This window comes from Trachymyrmex cornetzi, unplaced genomic scaffold, assembly GCF_001594075.2.
Source record: "Trachymyrmex cornetzi isolate Tcor2-1 unplaced genomic scaffold, Tcor1.1 scaffold85, whole genome shotgun sequence".
NCBI classification, from domain to species: domain Eukaryota; kingdom Metazoa; phylum Arthropoda; class Insecta; order Hymenoptera; family Formicidae; genus Trachymyrmex; species Trachymyrmex cornetzi.
The window spans coordinates 604,350-624,458 of record NW_017300191.1 but is presented as its reverse complement, the minus strand read 5'-3'; the positions used below and the strand labels follow the sequence as shown (position 1 = coordinate 624,458).

Here is a 20,109-nt window from a genome sequence, read left to right as displayed (position 1 = left end):
ATTATAATCATTGTAAATTTCATGTTGAAAATTAATTAGCGATCAGACACATAGATGATTCTAAAGAACTTTAAAGAAAAAGATCACCAAATTTCGGTGAAAAAGTAACATAAATTATAATAACCCGTAGTTTTTGAGAAACGATAACGGTAACAAATTTCTTTTTAAAATCAGTAATGAGTTACTTTTCAGAGAAATAAACGTTAACATAACGATCGAATTACCTTTATAAAGAAACTTTCCAACCCTGCATGCCAAGATTGCATAAATCAAATTACAAATTAAAACTAAAAAATGATGCCAAAGTAACGTTAGGAGTAACAATCGTGCAAGGAATCAGAAATCCTGCTCCACTGTTCTTCATTATTAGCTCCCCTTTCTTGAAGAACGAGGTCGAATTGTGGTAGTTTCTGCACGAACAGTAAAGCGCTTTCCTCGCTAGTTTGATTAGATTGGTCAGCGTCAAGGAAGGCCCTCAGGCTGACCTCTTCTTTGTTAAAACATCCTCGAGATAAATTTCTTTCGCAGGTTGATTGTAGCTATCTACTTATTCTTCCGCTTTGGAAGAGTGCCAATTGGACTTTCTTCTTCATATGCCGAATTTTGTTTGTCTTACATTTCGCAACAGCTTGCTTTCGTGCGACTGTGAGAATCGAAATCCAGAATCGATATCCAATAGCAGTAAGCAATTGAGCTTCATGTGACTCCCTTGGTGCAATGTTGCTTCTTCGGAAAATCTGGCGATCGAATTTATAACCTTTGACAGCCAAAGCGTCGAAATAAATTTCATCGATCGACCTGTAGCTTCTCGCAGTTCAATAAAGGCACCCCGTCGAAAAAGCACTTTCCACCAGAAGAAACCTTCATGTATCATCTTCTCTCCTATGTTCTGGATCGCCCACGTGAAATAAGACGATTAGCACGTACGCCATTATCTAGAAACGCGGCGAAGAATCGTGGTGGAATCAGGAACGTTCCTGAGACATTAGCGCAAGCTGCATACAAAAAGGAGAGCGTACGTGCATGGTTTGAAAAATTAAAGCTTTTTTTTTTAAATGAAATTGTTCTACCAAATTAATTTTATTGAATTTATTTAATAACTTTTGAATTTTTTACAGTAACAATGTATAACTTTCTATAAGTATCTCAATCTGTTTTCGTAAATTCTTCATCTTGTGCTTTCAAAAATTTTAACATATTATTTTTGATAAATCAGAATTGCAAGACAATGTAAGCCGACACAGTATAGTAATGTATAAAACTTGTATGGATTAGTATTAACAATAATAAATAATAAACGTTTCGACCACAATTAAGGTCATCTTCAATGTAGAATCGAAAGGTAGACGAAATTAAATATTGAGCATTACAATTTGGTACAATATGAAAATCCTATAATGGAGGCGCTTTGTAAAACCAGAGATACGTCACAAGTTTAAAGTTAGAAATAGTAGTCCAAGAATAAAATCACCAACCGTATTGTATTTAGCATGAAATACATAATTTGATAGTCAGATATTAAACCTGAAATATCTTTGCTGAAATATCTTTGCTTTGGTCTATAAAGAATATTATACAGGGTATTATGCAATAGAGTAGTTACATTTACCTAACTTTCGTCCATCTGCGTAATACAAATCTGATTTCTATTAGCAATCGTTGATGCTTGAAGAACGTATATATTCGCAAGTTTCGCAAGAATAACTTTATCTATTCCGCGTGATCGAATTGGCAGAAGGATAATTCCTTTTCGAGCAGATATAGATGGCAAACTCGGTTATTGGATTGACGTTAGTTAAATTGAAGGCCATTGTCAGAAATACACAGCAAGTTCAATGAAGTTAAATGATCGACTGTTAGTCATACATAAATACTTAAAAATGAGAATGATTTGTACATATAAATACTTAAAAGTGAGAGATTATTTTAAATGATTAAGATGGTACGAAAAATGTTCAAAACTAACGCCTACTATGTGTAATCTAAGTTATAATTATATATTACTTAGAGAAAAGGCCGTTAATTATCCGATGGGATTGGCCTCTTTTCATTCCCGGTGACGAGCTCAAGTTCTTCCGCAGTACCTTCCTACAATAATACATAAATTTAAATAACATATTTTAAATTCATATTTATTCAATATGTAATTTATAATGTATGATCTAATTTTACTTTATTTGTAATAAAAAAAACAATAATTATACATTTCGTCTGTATTTAACTTTAGTAATAAATTTTTCAATCTGCCTCTTCCAGCTTTTCGAGCTTTTTACTATAGATTATTATTAATTATAATTATGACATCAGATTCGATAATTCTATTTTTTTTTAGCTCTGATTTGTCAGACAATTCAACCTACGCGTAAGTTAAGAGTAGGGCAGAAATCAATTTCCGTCCTTCTTGTAGGGCGTGGTTTTGATGGGTTCTGAGAGCCATCTTATCGCGGGAAAAGTTTCAGTCACAAATCAGGTTTAGGCAAGACGGAATTTGATATAAGCCGCGATGATAAAGTACGCCGTTTATCCCGACTTCTATCATCGCGAATATAAAATTTTATATCTAAGGTGTGACGAAAGAGAGAGGCCTGCGAGAGAGCATATGAAATTGGGAGAGAAGTACCTTTTGAAATGCACGACGTGTGACATAATAATAACGTTGCTTCTCAGGAAAGGTTACTGATACAGGCCACGGAAATGTTGGATCCTCCCTGCCTTCACTCAATTTAAGAAATAACGAAGTCGCTATCACAAACGGTAGCGACAGTACCGGTAACTGCATCTAAAATATCGATAAAATGTTAAAAGTCAGCGAGATATTACGAATTAATCGAGTAGAAGGAAAGAGAGGCTTCAGTCACTTTTACAAATATCGATTCTATGGCGTACTGCAGGAGTGGAGTGTAAATAATCGCCATGATGGTGGCGGCGGCCGTTTGACCGTTCAGCACCAACAGATTTCCACCCAAAGCAGCCCCGGTCAAGAGACTGTTGTACCCCCACATCCCGCTGTAGGTTCTGTGTTTATCCGCTCCAAGTTCCAGGCCTAACGAAAAATTTATGACAACGATAATTTATCCCTTCACGCTTTTATCTAAAAACAAATGCTCTTGCTTTCAACCCCTTCCTCCCTTCGTGAAAGCATTCGCTCAGCGAATTTTAATCACTCTCTATACTTCATTGAACGTACATTAAAAATGTGCAAAGATCAACAATTTTCTCATTTTCCTCTTCTCCTCTTCTCATATAAAGAACGATTTCGCTAAAAAATTTAAAATCCTGAAAATAATTTTGTTGGAAACTAAAATGATGAGCAATATCGCAAAAAGTTTTGATATTCTAGCAATCAGTTTGAGTTTCTAACAAAATTATTTTGATAAAATCCAAAATTACTGTCCGCTAAAATTTGACCTTTTTTGCAATACGAATATATAATTTAATATACATGTATATTTTATGTACATTTTAATAAACTAAATATGAATAATCATTTCCGACGTACTCTTTTGCCTGTTGAATATGTTCATAAAAACGTGTATTACATATAGGAAAAGAGCTATTTTTTAAATTGATATATCTTGAAAAATCATATCGAAACGAATCAAAATGCATTTTAAAGCTAAAAGTTGATATTTTTGCAGGGCATTAATAAAATTTAAAGAAAAATTCGATACCGATGCTATATGAAATCTTCAAAATCGTCACTTTTGCCTTATTTTTTCAAAATTAACATACTAGCTAAATTTTATCAACGGATTTGTGTTCAGCAGGAAAAAATACATCGACAACGATTATTTACATTCGTATTGCAAAATCATATTCAGATTTGTATCCAGTCTAAAACTTTAGATCTTTCAACAAAATCGTTCTTCTTATCGTACATATACTTTCCTGCCACTTTTTGTGTATAAATATCGTAACAATTATTTAAATACCTGCGAATGTTCCGCAAAGAGCACCGAAATACGAAAATGCGGTTGTTACAGGCGAGTATATTAGCATTGCCAGGTACATGATAGCTCCAACGATCACATTATCGACTCCGAACAGCTGTGACGCGGAGACAACGCTGCCTCGTACAACCTGAAACACGATTTAACTTTGAGAACAAGCAAATAGATTGATATCACAATTTATATACCTTTTGCAACATTTCCCTCGAGCAACAGAAGATACGGATATATTTACTTCCATTTTACTTTTATACGTCTCACAAACACACAGTTATTCCGAGCAGCTACAAAAGAGATTCTGTTCCAACAAATGTCTCTCAATATTGTAACAATATTCAATAAATCTAAAGTTACAAGTATCGTCTATCTATAAGCAACTGTATCAACATATAGAGAATGCTGTGCCTTGACGTATGCACGTACAACACTATCCGTTACAAAATCACAGTGTATTGTGTCAATATATATGGCTTTCATTGTAGTGAAATGCAAGGCAATTAAACGATAAAAATTGTTTTCAAAAAGTTTGTTAAAATACGTCATGTAATAAGATTTGACTATAATGTATAAGCGTATTTACAATTGGAAAAGTAATCACGGGTTCTGACGTACGAAACTGTGTAACTAATGAAGCTTTGCAGTACTTTTCAAGACCCTCGAGATGCTAATATATATGCAAAGTCAAGAATATAAAGTTTCAAAAAGTAGAACATGAGTAAACTCTACCATTCCCCAGTCGATGTAAACGCTGGTCGCATTCTGCTCGTAGAATCCGGCGGCGTCCGTTGTCGTTGTCTCACTTGTTGCATTGTCCTGAAAACAATGAGAAAGTCTTGCACAATAACCCGCGTATGATAGAGAAATGCACGCGGCAGTCATTCGACGAGTGTAGAGAAGGTTCAAACTATTTTATGATGAAATATGTCTCACGGAGAAGTAATTTATGTTCCGCCATGCGCGCGTCCAGTTCGGCCGTAAATTTTTGTAATATGAGGAAGAAACTTTTCACCTTTTAGATGAGAAAGGAGGTACATGCACCTGCGATTTTTGCAAATTTCCTTATTTACCATTAAATTTTCCGTACATAAGCATCGCAAAGTTTAACGAGAGTACAAAGTTAATTTTTCTCATTATTGCGAGGATCCTGGTGGATAGCAGAAGTAATGGCACGATGTATGAGAAGTTAATATATTTACATGAGTGAAGAGAACCACCCAACTGAGCTATATTTTCAAATATTCCACTGTTGTAGAGCTGTTTATTAACGGGAAACAGGCCGCGAAAAAGAGAAACGTAAAGAGAACTTGCCCAATATTTAACTGAAATAAACAGCCGGCGACTAGTTAGGGCGAAATAAATCCGAGCCAAGGTAAGTTATCGTCGACGGAGTTGTTCGTGCTAGAGTTTGATCAATACGGAGAAAAGCCATGCTCCGACCCACGGAGGATAGCATTCTCCCTCGTGAAGGCACGTCAAATATGTATGGTCTGAATACTGAGAGCGCTTTTCCAAGCGAATTTTATTTCGCGCCGAAGCCTCCGCTCTATTCTCATCAAATTTACTTTCGTTGTTTAGGACCGACACTCTAAAATTGTGATTTTATCTCAATCATTTATTTGCTATTGTTTCAAATGAGAGTAGCATTCATGAAATAAAGTGCCTTCTGCATGTTTCATGAGTCTTATGTTTCCCCTCTTTCTTTCTTATTAAATTGTGAGTATATATATGTGTGTGTATTGTACATATATATATTTAACCCGGAGCTGACACCAAAATTTGTAACACAATTATTGACATTAGATCTCATTAAAGCTCATTTAATTTATGCTAATTAAAAGGCACTAATTAATATCAAGATCACTCGTATATAAAAAAGAATGAATACTAAGCATATTTTAATAAGAATAAAATTTGCAGATGTAACATAAAAAAATGGAATCATTTGATATTTTTGCCAAAAAAATTTATAATTAAATGAATCTAATAGATTCTCACCGTCAGCTTCAGAAGAATACGGAGATTATCATTAAACGATTTTTATTATATTAGCTTTAATTTCTTTAGATGAAAAGGCATGAGTCTTTACTGATAAATTACAAAATTATGACATTTCATATTTATTAGTTCTATCTAAAATTATTGCATTTTTTAAAATATTATATTTTTAATAAAATTTACTAAAACTTTTTAATAAAATTTACTTACCGCTAATTCTATATAATAATGCATGTATCTAACTAATAAACATATCAAGCATGTAAAATTGCTTTACCATTTCAAACATTGGTTCCACAGATTTAGCTACCACGTCCACGCCATTCTGCGTTGAGAGGGCGAAAATCAACGCAAATTCCACCAAGTTAAATGGCCACGCTATGCACGAGAATTTATCGCTTCTCAGGGACCGCGAGAGATAAACACTGGAAAACATTAACAGGAGCTGTTGAAATTTGCGAATGTTACTGAAGCCACAATGTGGATGACAAGTGAACTCCGGCTAACTCTGGTAATCCAGTTTGCCGCATAATCTACCGTCGCGAATTATTCCAGATATCTTGCTCGAAATCTCAAATAGAGACTGTTACGATGCGTTTCACGTTAGTTTCTATACGTTTAACTTGGTGTTGTCTAAACTCATAACGTTATCCGTAAATTCATAAAGTTCGTGCTTAAAGCTTATTATAATGCGTGCAACTATGCATCAATGTATACAAACTGCTATTCTCTCTGACAACATAACATAATCATCAATTTACATTAATTTGCGTATATTTTAGCTTAATTAAATTCAGTATCGCCATCAAGATGTTATTTATAAATAAATAATTTGTTATTTATATGCAGAATTATTTTACACGCATACCTATACCGGCGCTATGTGTTTATTCGAACATTACCCGGAAGGGTATTTATCATTTTCGCGATACATATATTTTGAGTTCATTTAATCGATAGAATTTACAATTAAAGTGTCGTATTTATGTTTATCCGTATTATTGTATAATATTTTAAATACTCCATAGAGAATATGAAATAATCAGATGTACCTGAGTATCGTCGCCAGGAGCACAAGTAAAAAGCTGAAGGAATCGAAACTTCCATAAATCTGCGGTATCAGAGCATACGATATCGCTCCAACTAGTAAAGGATTGAAGACGCTTACTCCGTTCTCTACAATATTGTCGGGTTCTCGTATGAGCTGCAAAAAAACGGAGGATCCTTAAATCGCGTTAAGATCGTAATGAGAATTCCACGCTGGAACTCTTCCTCGGGTCGCTGCTAGGCGAAAAGCGGTGCCGCATTGCAGTGATTTTTCCTCGTGTGCACGCAAACGGTCCATTAGGTCCGAAAGAGATGAAAAAGAGATAGCGAGCGTTCGTCACGATGCATCGTCGCATATGAATAGGGAAATAGGAACAAGCCGTCCGTCTCTCGGGCGCAATGCGGCAAAAAGCGTAGTTGCATTTTTTGGTAAGAACAAACCGTTTGACACTGCGGCTAATGATTAATAAAACATACCACGGACAGTAAGAGGCCAAGGCCGGCGGTGGCCGCAGACAACGCCAATGTACCTGGTGCTACCGCAGCCAAGGTAACTATTATCAGCAGCCCGCTGAGAGGATTATTCGCAAAAACGATCTGTAACGTTAATTAAAGCCAATTGACGTTAATTAAAGATATGTCTGGCTATTCCTGTGTGGCATTTCAGCGGTAAATGCATAAAAAGGTAATGATCTTACTACTAATACTGAATTCTTTTCATCGCGAAGAATCATTTTTGAAGAATCAACTTTCATAAGACGGCTTTCATATAACATTCTTTAATAATGAAGGAATTTTTTTGTAAAAATATGAGACATTATTTCTTTGTGTTCTTTTATTAATAAGGATTACAAAGAATTTTCTAGTATTCCTTTCTGTGTTTATCTCGCGTAATTATAATAATACCTCAAATGTTGTGATGAAGATACATAATTATCTCAAAAGAATACTTTTAAAAGTTATGAGAATTAGGTCATGCGTATATAAAAGTTTGTCTTCAATAATGTAAACGTTTCGACCATCAATTTAAGTCATTTTCAGTACATAAAATTCAAATAGAATAATAAAAGTTATTTGATTACATTATATAGTTATCTTTCTATTAGCTTTTTATTCAAAAATAGTGATGCATTCGAGCGAGACGAGACGAGAAAATACCGACACCGAGATTTAGTCTCGACAAAAACAAATGATTGATACGATTTTCTCGTCTCGATGGGCCGATATTCTCGCTTCTTGAGATTCTCGAATTTTATCGCGAGATATTCAAGAATATCGACTATCTCATTTTATTTACGACGGACGGTGCAAACGTCATATCACAATACACAATTATAACGTTTTATTATATTTTCATTCAAAAAAATAAAATATTTTAATTTTCATTAAGAGCTATATTAATTAGTCGCTTGATTTTTGTTACGTTCACATGCGTTAATTTTGTCATCCAGTTTGCTTTATTGTGTAATTGACTCACTTTCCACAAAAGAATATTTTTGACCATTAATGGACACACGTTTTAACTTTTTATCATACATTGTGACTTCTCCGGTTAATCGAAATTTCAACATTCAGTCTACCAACTGTTTGGGAACAATTTTTGTCTATCGACGTCCATTGAAGATCGCTAACTATATTCATAGCATGGTTTTTTCTATTCACTCGTTTACTGTATTTTACGACTACAAATTTTGTAAATCTGAGGATGGCTCGATCAAGAAGTCGAAACATGTAATTGTTAGACAATCGAGATATTATACCAAGATATTGTAAAGATTGATATCAAGAAATTATATTATATGTCTTTATTTTATTTTTAAGTTCTATTGATTATTGACTCTTATATGTCCTTTACTTAATTTTTATTTTTATCTATATTAATTAGTTTTCTTACACTGAAAAAAATATAGTTAATTTTAATAAATATTTAGTGCAGGATCTGATGACAGACAATAAATATTTAGTTGAAAATATATATATATACTGCCAACTAAATATTTATTAAATATAAAGATATATTTATTTGATATAAGAAATGTTAATTTGATTTAACAATCATTATTTTTACTAAACAAATATTTATTTACTGTAAGTAAATATTTAGTTGGCAGTATATTGAACTAAAAATATTTATTAAAATTGACTATATTTTTTTCTCAGTATAACTAATATTATAGAATAAATATTTTAAAATCAATTATTTTGTTTGATCTTAACCTCTTAATGTTTAAATTTAATTAACTTTGGTTACTGTTGATGCAGAAATGTATATTTTTTATTAAGCCGATGCGACGGAATCAACGACTGTCTCTGATCTGATTTTAACTCTTTCATAGGTAATATTTATTTAATGTTTATTTCTTATTCTGATATTTCTCCAATTTTTTTCGAGATGAGACGAGACGAAAAAAACAAATGACATATGATAATCTCGGAAATGTTATTTTTAATAATACGAGAAATTCCGAGACGATATTCCGAGATTTTCGTATCGAAATGCATCAATATTCAAAAATAGCCACAAGTTACGCGAATTGTAACATTATAAAAAATAATATATATGCAATATGTTCAGATTTTATCACTCACTTGTCCAAATCCACGTAGAAAAGCATCAAGTAATTGCACCGCGTGCCAAATTCGCCGTCTTTTGTGTGCAAAGAATTCCTTCAAAATCGCAAAGTCGCCTACGCACGCTACCCATGTTTTTTCCTGTTGATTTATTTTATTTCTTTCATACACTTTTTATGCACATGACAACTTTCCACACACAATAAAAAAAAATTAAATTCTTTTATTAATAAGAGAAAAATTTTGTTTAATAAACAATATATGTATGTCACATTTTTTTATTAAGTATTTTAAACCGACCATTAAAATTTGCAACTAAAAAAATACGATTTGTAAGAAACAACATGCAATTTAAATGTTTTTAACTAAAGGATAAGTTTTTAACTAAAAAAGAATATTTTATATTCAAAATAAAAATAAATCATGAAATGTGAAACTTATTTTTGCGATGAAAATAATGATATTTTACGGATACTTCTCGTATGACTGAAATAACATCATTAAGCACAAACAGAAGTTATCAGGAGAGATATGATATAATCTAGAACACTATCATGGACTTATGTCAACCATTTCACACGGAAATTCACACCTTACTTAAATATAATATTAAACTTCAAATATATAATACTCACTTGTTGCAATTCTGTTATCGGTACCTCTTGCGCAGACATCCCGTAACATTAAATGGCGAAGTGACGTTCCTAATTACTGCACAGAACACTTCTACATAAACAGTTAAGACATTTGTTACATACTTTATTACTTTGTGTACATTTAAGCAGCGATAAAGCACGTGCTATATATCCTCATCGCATTAAAACTGTATATACTGACGAATGTGTAGAAGTAACACAGTCTGCAAATCACGTTAAGCTCTACAAATAATTAAATTTCAATACAAATTGCTACAAATATGATAAAAGATTGTTAAGATAATTTACAAATTTTCATTACTAATTTTGTAAACGTCTTTATAATAAAAATGTAAAATGTACACATATTTATAAATTTTACATTTAAAATAGACAAAGTGTTTATAAACATCTCCTTTGATATCGTGTGGGTGCACTTAAAATAATCCGAATCTGTTGAAGTTACTGAAGCTGCTGTTGATTTCAACGTTCAATCTAGAACAGATTCATTTTCAAGCTTTGAAATGTGTGTTAATTAGCGCATCATAGCAAATCGTCATACGTTAATTATTATGACTTATAACCATGTTAATTAATGTATTCTTGAAACAGATACAAGACGAGATTACTCTGTATATTTTATGGTATCTGATTTATAAATAAGTATGTATTTAAATAACATTTATTATTTTAATTTTGATACCTTGAAAATATACCTTGAAAATATAGATCTATTATTGTTAAAAAAAGGTATCGTTTATATCTCGGCATGTCATAATCAGATTGATTTATTTCAGGTGTCAGCAATGTTAAATATGGGACATAGCAAACAAGTTTTTTATACCCCCCAGGTTAAAATATTTAAGTAGATGACAAGGAATAAATGAATGCTTCATCGATGCTATAAAAATGTTTTTATTATCGTTACAGTAGTTGAAAATATTTAATAATTCCGTAAAGTTTATAACACTTACGAATTCAGGTAAAAAAATATAATATTAATACATTACATACATACTGTATAAGATAAAATAATATTTTTAAAACGTATGCTTTTCTGTATAAAATAATTAATCGTTTTTTTTTATCTTAAGGCACATCAATTCTTAAAATTACATATCCATGACATAATTGGGATGAACAACAAGTAAAGGATTCTCATCTTCTTCATCTCTACTTCTTAAGCTGGTCGTTGTTAAAGGTATTATAATTTGATCCTAAAAATAAAATTGTGCAATAAATTATTATAAAGTATAAATATATCAGCTATATAAAATATATGAAAATATTGGTACATACATGGTATGTTAGTCTATCAATAATCTTTTCAATAAAGTTTTTCTGATCTAGTAACTCTTTTTCTGACTCTAGTTGATCTGGTATTTGATCAAGATACCAAGCAATTAATTCAGATTTCCGTATGCCACCTCTAGTGTCATCTATTAAAAAACATTAATTTAACAGATGGATATATAATCAAAAATGTGGTAATAGTAATTCTCTTATTTCGATATAATAAAAGTACCTTCGCTCTCTTCCACGCTTCTCATATGAAGAACCAGCATATTCGACAAATTTTTATACTCCTCAAAGGTCATAGTTAATTTTTTCTTTGGCGGTTCGTGCGACGTTCCGTTAGACGCTAATCAATTAAAAGTAAATATTAACTTAAATATATGTAATAAGTATATTACCTGCGTTATGTACAGTAAAAGGACTATGCAGACGTACGTGTTGAAGGTGGTGCATTATCATCTCCTGCGTCGCCTCCTGCGCTGCCTCCTGCGTTAAATGCTGCCATGAGCGGTGGTGGCTCATCATCAATATCCATACCTAAGTTTCCATGGTTCATGCCTTCTTCGAGATCTATATCAGGCTGTTCTACCGTAATTATACTTTTCTGTAACAATCGTTTCGCTTCTTTCACATGCTTTATTGTTACTTCGTCCATACATTCTATTTTCGCCAATGCTTCGGACAATCTAACCATGCTCTCTAACTGCCTCACGGTGACCCTCCATTTGCCGCTTCCACTACCTGTTCTTTGTCTGAGAACAGTGTAATTTTCGACTAAAAGCTCAGCAGCTTCCTATAAAAATGGAACAAAATTATCTTAATGTAACTTTAATATCGCCAAATAATTTATCCAATGTATCTTACCTGACTTAAAATGGGTTTAAACTGTTTAGCAAAATTGATATATCTGATAATCTCATCTTGTTGGTATACCACTTGAAGATCATTCAAGTTATCACAATGTAAATCTATAATTCTTTTAGCAATTGCGTTATCGACAATTTCGTTACATTCATCCAGCACCACAAAGAATAAATCGAATCTCGACATAATAGGTGCGGTTAATTGTACATTCTGCTGCAATGATTTTCTCCTGTCATATCGTCCACCGATGGGGTTTGCTGCTGCTAGTATAGAAGTTCGAGCATTTAAAGTTGCTCTTACACCAGCCTAGAAACGTGGAATCTAATAAGTCAAAGTTCCTTGTACATTGTGTAAACTTTAAATACCTTAGTTATTGAAATTGTCTGCTGTTCCATAGCTTCGTGAATCGCAACTTGATCCTTTGGATCCATTTTATCGAATTCATCGATACAGCAGATACCATGATCAGCGAGCATCAATGCCCCAGCTTCTATGACAAAGTCCGAAGATTCTTCATCTCGTACAACTGCAGCCGTCAAACCAGCTGCGGTCGATGCCTTTCCAGACGTGTAAACTGCTCTGGGCGAAAGATCGGATACACATTTGAGGAATTGAGATTTGGCGGTACTGGGATCACCGACAATGCAAACATTGATATCTCCTCTCAGCGACGTGCCTTCCTCTGTAGTTTTTGCTACACCGCCAAAAAACATCAGTGTAATTCCCTTCTTAATTTCGTCGTTGCCATGTATAGCGGGAAAGAGGCTAGAAACTATGTTTTTGTATAAATTTCTATCGCGACTCATTTCGTAGATGCGATTCCACTCTGCTTCTGTCATCCGTTTCTTCATCGCTTCTTGCGAAATTTCTTCCATTGCATCTGTACCTCCAAACTGGAATATAAGGCCAATCAAATATATATTATTTTTCTTAAAACATAGACATATATTTTATTTCATGTGCTTGATTTTGTTTACCCTTGCACTCGTATTAGTAACGCTGCAGGCAAGAAATGCCATTTTATATGTCAGTTCCCTAACACCAAGCGCCTTAAGACCAGTTACACCTTCCCTCTGCTCATTATTCCTGGTTCTTGGTCCCATTTCAGCCTTAGCACTTGGCAAAGCTAATGCTCCCACGTCTGGTACCACTATAAGAGTTCCAGTGAAATCATATCTGTAAAAATATGAATGATTTTATTAGTTTTCAATTTTAATTTTGCTTACATTAAAACGTTTGTATTTTTAAACCTACCTGTCACCAGCTTGCACTGTCTCAACTATCTCAGATCTCAGAATAATTTCAAGAGAGCGAGGTATAGAACCTCGAGGAAGTTCAGCTTGCGTTTCTTGGATTCTCACTTTTTGAAAGTCGACAAATATTGAATTATCTACATCTAACAGGAAACGGCGTCTGTTGCTACAAACTGGATTAGAACAGATTGTTGGATTTGTAAACTGTAAACAATGAAAATTGAAAACTAAAACAAAAATGTTCAGATGTGTTTTATACATATAATATAAATATACTTAAACCTTTATATACATATTTATTTATTTTTTATACATACCTTAAATTGCTGCTCTACATTTTTAATATACGCATTACAGTCCATACAAATAAATGTACCAAGGACTAATTCTGGATGAACAGGATGGGTTCGTACCACCTGTCCGGATATACGAGTCAAAGTACCCAACAGCGATGTGTTTAATTCTCTTAATTTATGCCTAATAGGTACATCAGTAAAACTGACATAACATTCCTTATCTTTTGGTAAATTTCCCACATCTTTAACAAAGTTGCTGACAGCTTGACATAAATATGGATATACCCTGTGTTGTATAAAGAAAATTTTTATTTCTATTTCTCATAAATAAAAAAAGATAGTAATCACTGATAAACCTGTAATATTCCTCAATTATAGTTGTAGCAAGCATTTGATTAAATGCTTCTGTATCATCGAAAGACACCTCTAGTGTACATCGTTCTGGACTGATAAGTTCTTTAGCTGGCTCCAAGTATTTAACAACCTCAAATTCCTTAAATCTGTGATAGAAAAACGATCAATAAAGGGAATTAATTACTAATTTTCAACTTTAATCCGAGCAAGTCAAATTAAGTTGAAAATGTATCTTAAAATTTATATCATTTATAATGTCAAAGATATTCAACCTATATGAGAAATTACCTCTCCAGAAAATCTTGAAACAATTTTTGACACTTGACGCCAACCTCATCTCGCACACGTGCCAAAATAGCTTGTTGGGGAACAGCATCCATTTTATCAATGAATTACAACAAAACACGTTATATATATATCCAGAAAAGTACAATAAACTGAAGTGAATAATGAGTAAAATGAAGCTGATATTATAAACAAGTGTGATGGAAATTTGGCGGGAAGACAAGTTTTAAGTACGTTCTCAGGAATCTGGCGTTTCTATTAAGGCGAATATCTATGTTATTAGGTCAGTTCTTTTTAGCTGAAGTTCTTGCACGGTTGATTTTTCTTCCTTTTCTCTCCACGTTGGAGAATAAAAGAGAAAAAAGATGAGCCATGCAAGTTCAGCTAAAAGGAATAGACCTATTATTGCATTGGGTGTATTCAGGGTATCAATCATGAAACTTTATCCCTAGGATGGAAAGTGAAAAGTGAAAATTTTAACCATTGAAGTTAATAGAGAAATTTTTCACTTTTCACTTTTCATCCTAGGAAAAAAGTTTCATGATAATATTATTTAAATAATATTATTTAACAGATAATTAATTGCGGAAGCATTTTATACACTAACATAAGTGCAATGGAAAAAAGAAAAAATGTTATATGAGGTTTCGATACAAATGCTTTAAAAGCAGGACTCGGTAAAATAACTGATACGACTTATTTAAAATAAAAAATATAAAATAAGTTCCAGAAACTTATTTAAAAAATTAAATAAGAAATAAGTCACAAGAAATTATTTAAAATATAAAATAAGAAATACACTAAAATAAAAAAAAAGTTAAAAACATTTTTTACTTTTTTTCGATTTTATAGTATAATATCTACTGCACCACATCAAGATTTTGTGTTTACTTTAATCCTATAAAAGGATTTTTTATTCCATTTAGTCAATTCGGAGATTTTGATCAAACTGCAATGTCGATAATTGGGTCCCTGCAGCATCCCCTTAATTTAAATAAGTAATTGATATAAACTATATTGATATAACTACGTATCATATTTCTGACACTGTTGATAAAAATGGATTTGGTATGCTACTTTCACAAATTGTAATTAAAGATATATATAAATAAAAAATTAGCAACTTTTCATGTGGTGACACAAGGTAACACAAACATTATTGTTTCTCTAGTTCTATATTTACATATTATGTCGATAATTTGTATCACCAAATGGAAAGTACCCATAGAATGATATAGCTATTCTCTTTAAAACATGTACCAACAGTCGATAAAAGAGACTACATGTTGCATGAAAGTAACTCAAATTTCCTGAATTCATTCATTCAGATGTACCCATAGAATGATATAGCTATTCTCTTTAAAACATGTACCAACAGTCGATAAAAGAGACTATATGTTGCATGAAAGTAACTCAAATTTCCTGAATTCATTCATTCAGAATATTTACTTATACAGTATACATATATAGAAATATCACAAGGAAATATTAACTGTGGGCGGTATTCGTAGTCCGTTCTTATTTCAAGACTGTCTTAAGTGATGTCTCAAGATGCCCTCTGATGTATTCTTAAGACTGTGCTTACGAATCTTGAATATAAGATCTGAATACCGACCTGTGTCCACTCTCAGATTTCTCTCTACCGTAACGTTGCGTACTCTAGAAGAAGAATACGTACTAAAATGAAGTTATTATCGCACAGGTCACCATTTTATCGGTCCTGTGTTTGTCGTTTAAACGAGACAGAAATTAATAATTAATATTTTTATCATTATTTTTAATTAATTTATCGCGCAATTATTGCAAAATGATATGGTTAGACTCATGCAATTTTTCTTATAATGCATGTTTTGTTCTATCGACTTTTTTTTCTTAAAACTTACATTTATAATAATTATCAATGCTTCGATATGTCTTAATTTATTTTTCTTTTTCCATAAAAGGCGTTTTCTTTAAAGCGATAAAAGATATATTTTCGTTATCCGAAACTGCATCTGTAATCAGCATAACAAAAGTGTACTGTTCCGACAATATAAAAAGAAACGACAAAAGAAATTTAAATGAAGCAGAAGTTATTCGTCATACAGAATTCGTCCCGCAATCGTCTTCTCGGAGACAAAAGGAAAGTTTCTAATAACGCTTGACAATTTGCGTAAATGATGTACCGGTCTTGACATAGGAGAAAGGGGGGAAAATGTAGAAATCTGCGTGTATAGAACAGAGACAGGGAGTAACATAGCTTTACGCATTTCCTGGCCAGAACAAGACTTGGCTCTTAAGCAGACGCGACGGCACGCTGTATAAATGGCACGCAAAGTGCGTGCTGCCGTTTTAGTCCTTTTTACGGAATAGAAGGAGGATGGTCGTTGCCAAGAAACTCAGCATAGTCTGTCTGGTAACGAGAGTTCCAAAACATCTAAGTTATTGTGTTTCGCGATACGTTCGAACGAGACTGCGTGTGAGGACGATATATAGAAAACACGGAATAAAAATATTGTATATTGATTTAAACAGAACAACTCTGTGCGCCGTAAAATGGATTGAAAATATGTGAAGTTATATGAACAACAAATAAAAATCGTACGATTTATAATGAAAATATACATCTTCTATGTGACAATTATATGAATCCCTTACAGAAATTTAATACAATACTGAAAGATCGTCATGTTCATTACTTATTTTAAACAATGCATTGAAGAAACAATTTTGCTGACATATCTAAAAGTTTGGGTAGATACAAATCTGAGAATAATTTTGTTGAATCATTAAAATAATTGTAGAAAAATTCATGGTGAGCAATGCTGTAAAATATTTTGTCCTAATAACCAGACTAAACGTTCTATACAATTGTTTTATTTATGATAATCCAAGAAAATTTTAGATTTGTGTCTAGCTAAATTTTTAAATACTTCAGCAAAATTGTCCTTTCCGTATGCTTTTAATACTCAAAATAATTAATCACTACTTTCAGTAACAAAATTACATTGGCCAATATTAAATTGGATTTCTATAAGAAATATTTTATGTTAGAGTTATACGAAAACGATAATTATGTAAATTTTTATTATAAGTGTGTGATTTAATTTGCACTTGTGTTAGTATAATTTTACATACATTTTTTTATTATGCACGATTTATATAATGCTAATCAAGATTTGAAATTGACACATACCTACGTTTATTATTTAACATGTTAACGGCATGATTTTTCTTATCGCAAAATAAGAATCGCAAAGTAAAAAGTTGAATAGTCTAAATCAGCTATCGGTACCGTGAACTTGGCTGTTGGCTCGTATTTTCGCTCAGGATGTTTAGGTGCATCGACCCTGGTCCTAAAATGAGTCTGGCGTTGTGCCGCCGTATAACAGAACGGCATGATAGGAATGTGTTTTCAGAAGACAGATGCGAATACGGCTAATAAGTATATCCTTACCTGAATATAGGCGATGCGTATCTGCTTGACGAGTGCTATAATGGTGACCAAGACATCTTTGGATCCGACGAATATATCGCGTCAGCGGCATAGTTATCTGCCACCTGGCAGTTCTTCATTTCCAAAACATCCAAATCATCAATACGATGATCATCACATTATCAACAGCAATCTGGAGAAACTAGTATCCTTCAGAAATCTACAGGCAGAGCGTTCAACGGGACTTCAATCAGCGTCGACTTTAAGTAATCACAAGCAGAAGTCGCAAACTGGTCCTCAGAGGTATTAAAGTTGTTACTTCTCTTTTTTGTAATTACGAAAGTATGTGAAAGAAGAAAAAGAAGTTATGAATATACGTAAGATGGTATTTAGATAATTTTGATATTTTAATATTATTTATTAGGATGTTTTAATTAAAATAATTAATTTTTTTAGTACAATATTGAAATTTATAAATTTTACTTAAAGATTTTCTTTTTAAGAAACTCATTGCTGAAAACTGAAATTAATCTTTTTAACTTATGTAAAGTGTACATGTAAATATTTATATATATTTACATATTTGTACATATTTACATACATATAAAAACCTCTACCATTTTAGCGTCGATTTTTTCTGAGCCAAAGTTGAAGATTATTTATTTCAATTTCTAATTTTCAGCAATGGAGAAGAAAATCTAAAATAAATTTCAATATCGTGCTAAAAAAATATAATTAAAAATTATTTTGATTTAAAAACACTCTTAGACAAGATTTTTAAATATACAATGAATTATATTTTCCACTTCGTGCACATATTATACTATATCTCCTTTTTCTATACTCGGAGGTTTCCTACAGAAATTCATCAGGACGCTTGGCTTTCGACGAAAGTGCCGAACGCATCTCCGTCGCCTCCGTCGCCACTATCGACGACGACGACCGCGACGACAACGTCAACGTTATCGGGACCTCAAGATATCCAAGAATATCATCGTCACGTACCTCGATTCGCGGATCAGGATGTCAAGGTATTTGACGGATATCTGACAGATGAATTGGATGACGATAAACTGCCGTATCGTGGAAAAGTTGAGACATATTATCGTCGAGGACCACAAGACATAACGGCAGTCATCAAGGCCCTCGATCGCTTCCTAAGCCGTACTCTGAACGACGATGGTTATAATAGCAAGGTACATCCACCGCCCAATCCCGTTTTAGCCCTCGTATTGTCCCGATACGGGCGTTACGTGCCTGGACCGCGAAATCCTCGCGTATACGCGTATTTGGCGGCAAACAACATCCACAATCATCAGCCCTTTGGCAAGTACAAATACGAGTACGATGAGGAGCCGATTTACACGAGAAGATAGCAAATACTCTAAATATATATGTATATCATTAATTTGTGCTTGAAAGTATGATGATGTTACTAAATATGTAATAATAAAATGATAACTAGTTCAATTAGTTAGCTTCAATTAGAAAAATTTATTCTCACAGAACAATTATCGAAATGTACGATAAATAACAATAGATAGATTATAACAATAGAATGTCTATATAAAAAAATTAATAAAATGATCGACATATTTCTCACACTTGTCGTCACGCTATGAGATTCTAGAATACGCTTTATAAGAATTTCTCATAATTCGTATATGATAAAATATTAGATGATATCTAGACTGCTATTGCCTGTAGGCTATCGCACGTAATTCATAACATTCCTGACTTCCGACTTTATATCGAGCCATATAAATCCATATAAATATAGCGCTATCTAATGCAATTCTTTCGCGGAGGAAAAAAAGATATGACATACATCTTTAAAGAGAAAGAATTTTAATTTCGAACTGTCGTCTTGAGTTGCGAAAATCGAAAAATGGAGATAAATACATTTGAGAAAAAAAAATAAAAATTAAGGATATTTTGACTGTAGAATATCACCTAACAGTATCAAAAAAGCCAATATCAGCCAATAAAAACCAATCAGTAAACAAAATTTATCGTAAATATGCCTTGAAACTAACAGCAAAAAAACAACGAATTATTTGACTTTTAATGATTTATGCAGCGCAATTACCATATTTTGCTGCAGTTTTAGATAAATAACTTTTAAACGAGTAAAAATCGCGTTTCATG

General features: G+C 32.7%; 3 protein-coding genes across 3 annotated transcripts; 1 reads left to right on the top strand and 2 right to left on the bottom strand.

Annotated features, from left to right (window-relative positions):
* Positions 1 to 2,019: 2,019 nt before the first annotated feature.
* On the bottom strand, positions 2,020 to 10,626 carry LOC108769059 (urea transporter 1). Its single transcript, XM_018519805.1, has 11 exons — positions 10,581 to 10,626; positions 10,199 to 10,289; positions 9,582 to 9,704; positions 7,470 to 7,589; positions 6,998 to 7,149; positions 6,223 to 6,370; positions 4,677 to 4,763; positions 3,933 to 4,080; positions 2,859 to 3,043; positions 2,621 to 2,779; positions 2,020 to 2,088 (listed from the first exon to the last, which is right to left on the bottom strand). Exons 2-11 carry the CDS (start codon positions 10,235 to 10,237, stop codon positions 2,020 to 2,022), a joined length of 1,230 nt encoding a protein of 409 aa, XP_018375307.1. The 5' UTR covers positions 10,238 to 10,289; positions 10,581 to 10,626.
* A 672-nt stretch (positions 10,627 to 11,298) lies between these two features.
* Positions 11,299 to 14,700, bottom strand: Mcm6 (minichromosome maintenance 6). The gene is made up of 11 exons (XM_018519804.1): positions 14,550 to 14,700; positions 14,264 to 14,407; positions 13,929 to 14,193; positions 13,613 to 13,815; positions 13,336 to 13,534; positions 12,724 to 13,251; positions 12,359 to 12,664; positions 11,930 to 12,287; positions 11,724 to 11,840; positions 11,498 to 11,637; positions 11,299 to 11,415 (listed from the first exon to the last, which is right to left on the bottom strand). Exons 1-11 carry the CDS (start codon positions 14,639 to 14,641, stop codon positions 11,311 to 11,313), a joined length of 2,457 nt encoding a protein of 818 aa, XP_018375306.1. The 5' UTR covers positions 14,642 to 14,700; the 3' UTR covers positions 11,299 to 11,310.
* Positions 14,701 to 16,895: 2,195 nt separating this feature from the next.
* Positions 16,896 to 19,338, top strand: LOC108769070 (uncharacterized). The gene is made up of 3 exons (XM_018519823.1): positions 16,896 to 16,941; positions 17,993 to 18,264; positions 18,812 to 19,338. The coding sequence occupies exons 1-3, from the start codon at positions 16,906 to 16,908 to the stop codon at positions 19,335 to 19,337; spliced, it is 834 nt and encodes a 277-aa protein (XP_018375325.1). The 5' UTR covers positions 16,896 to 16,905; the 3' UTR covers position 19,338.
* Positions 19,339 to 20,109: the final 771 nt, after the last annotated feature.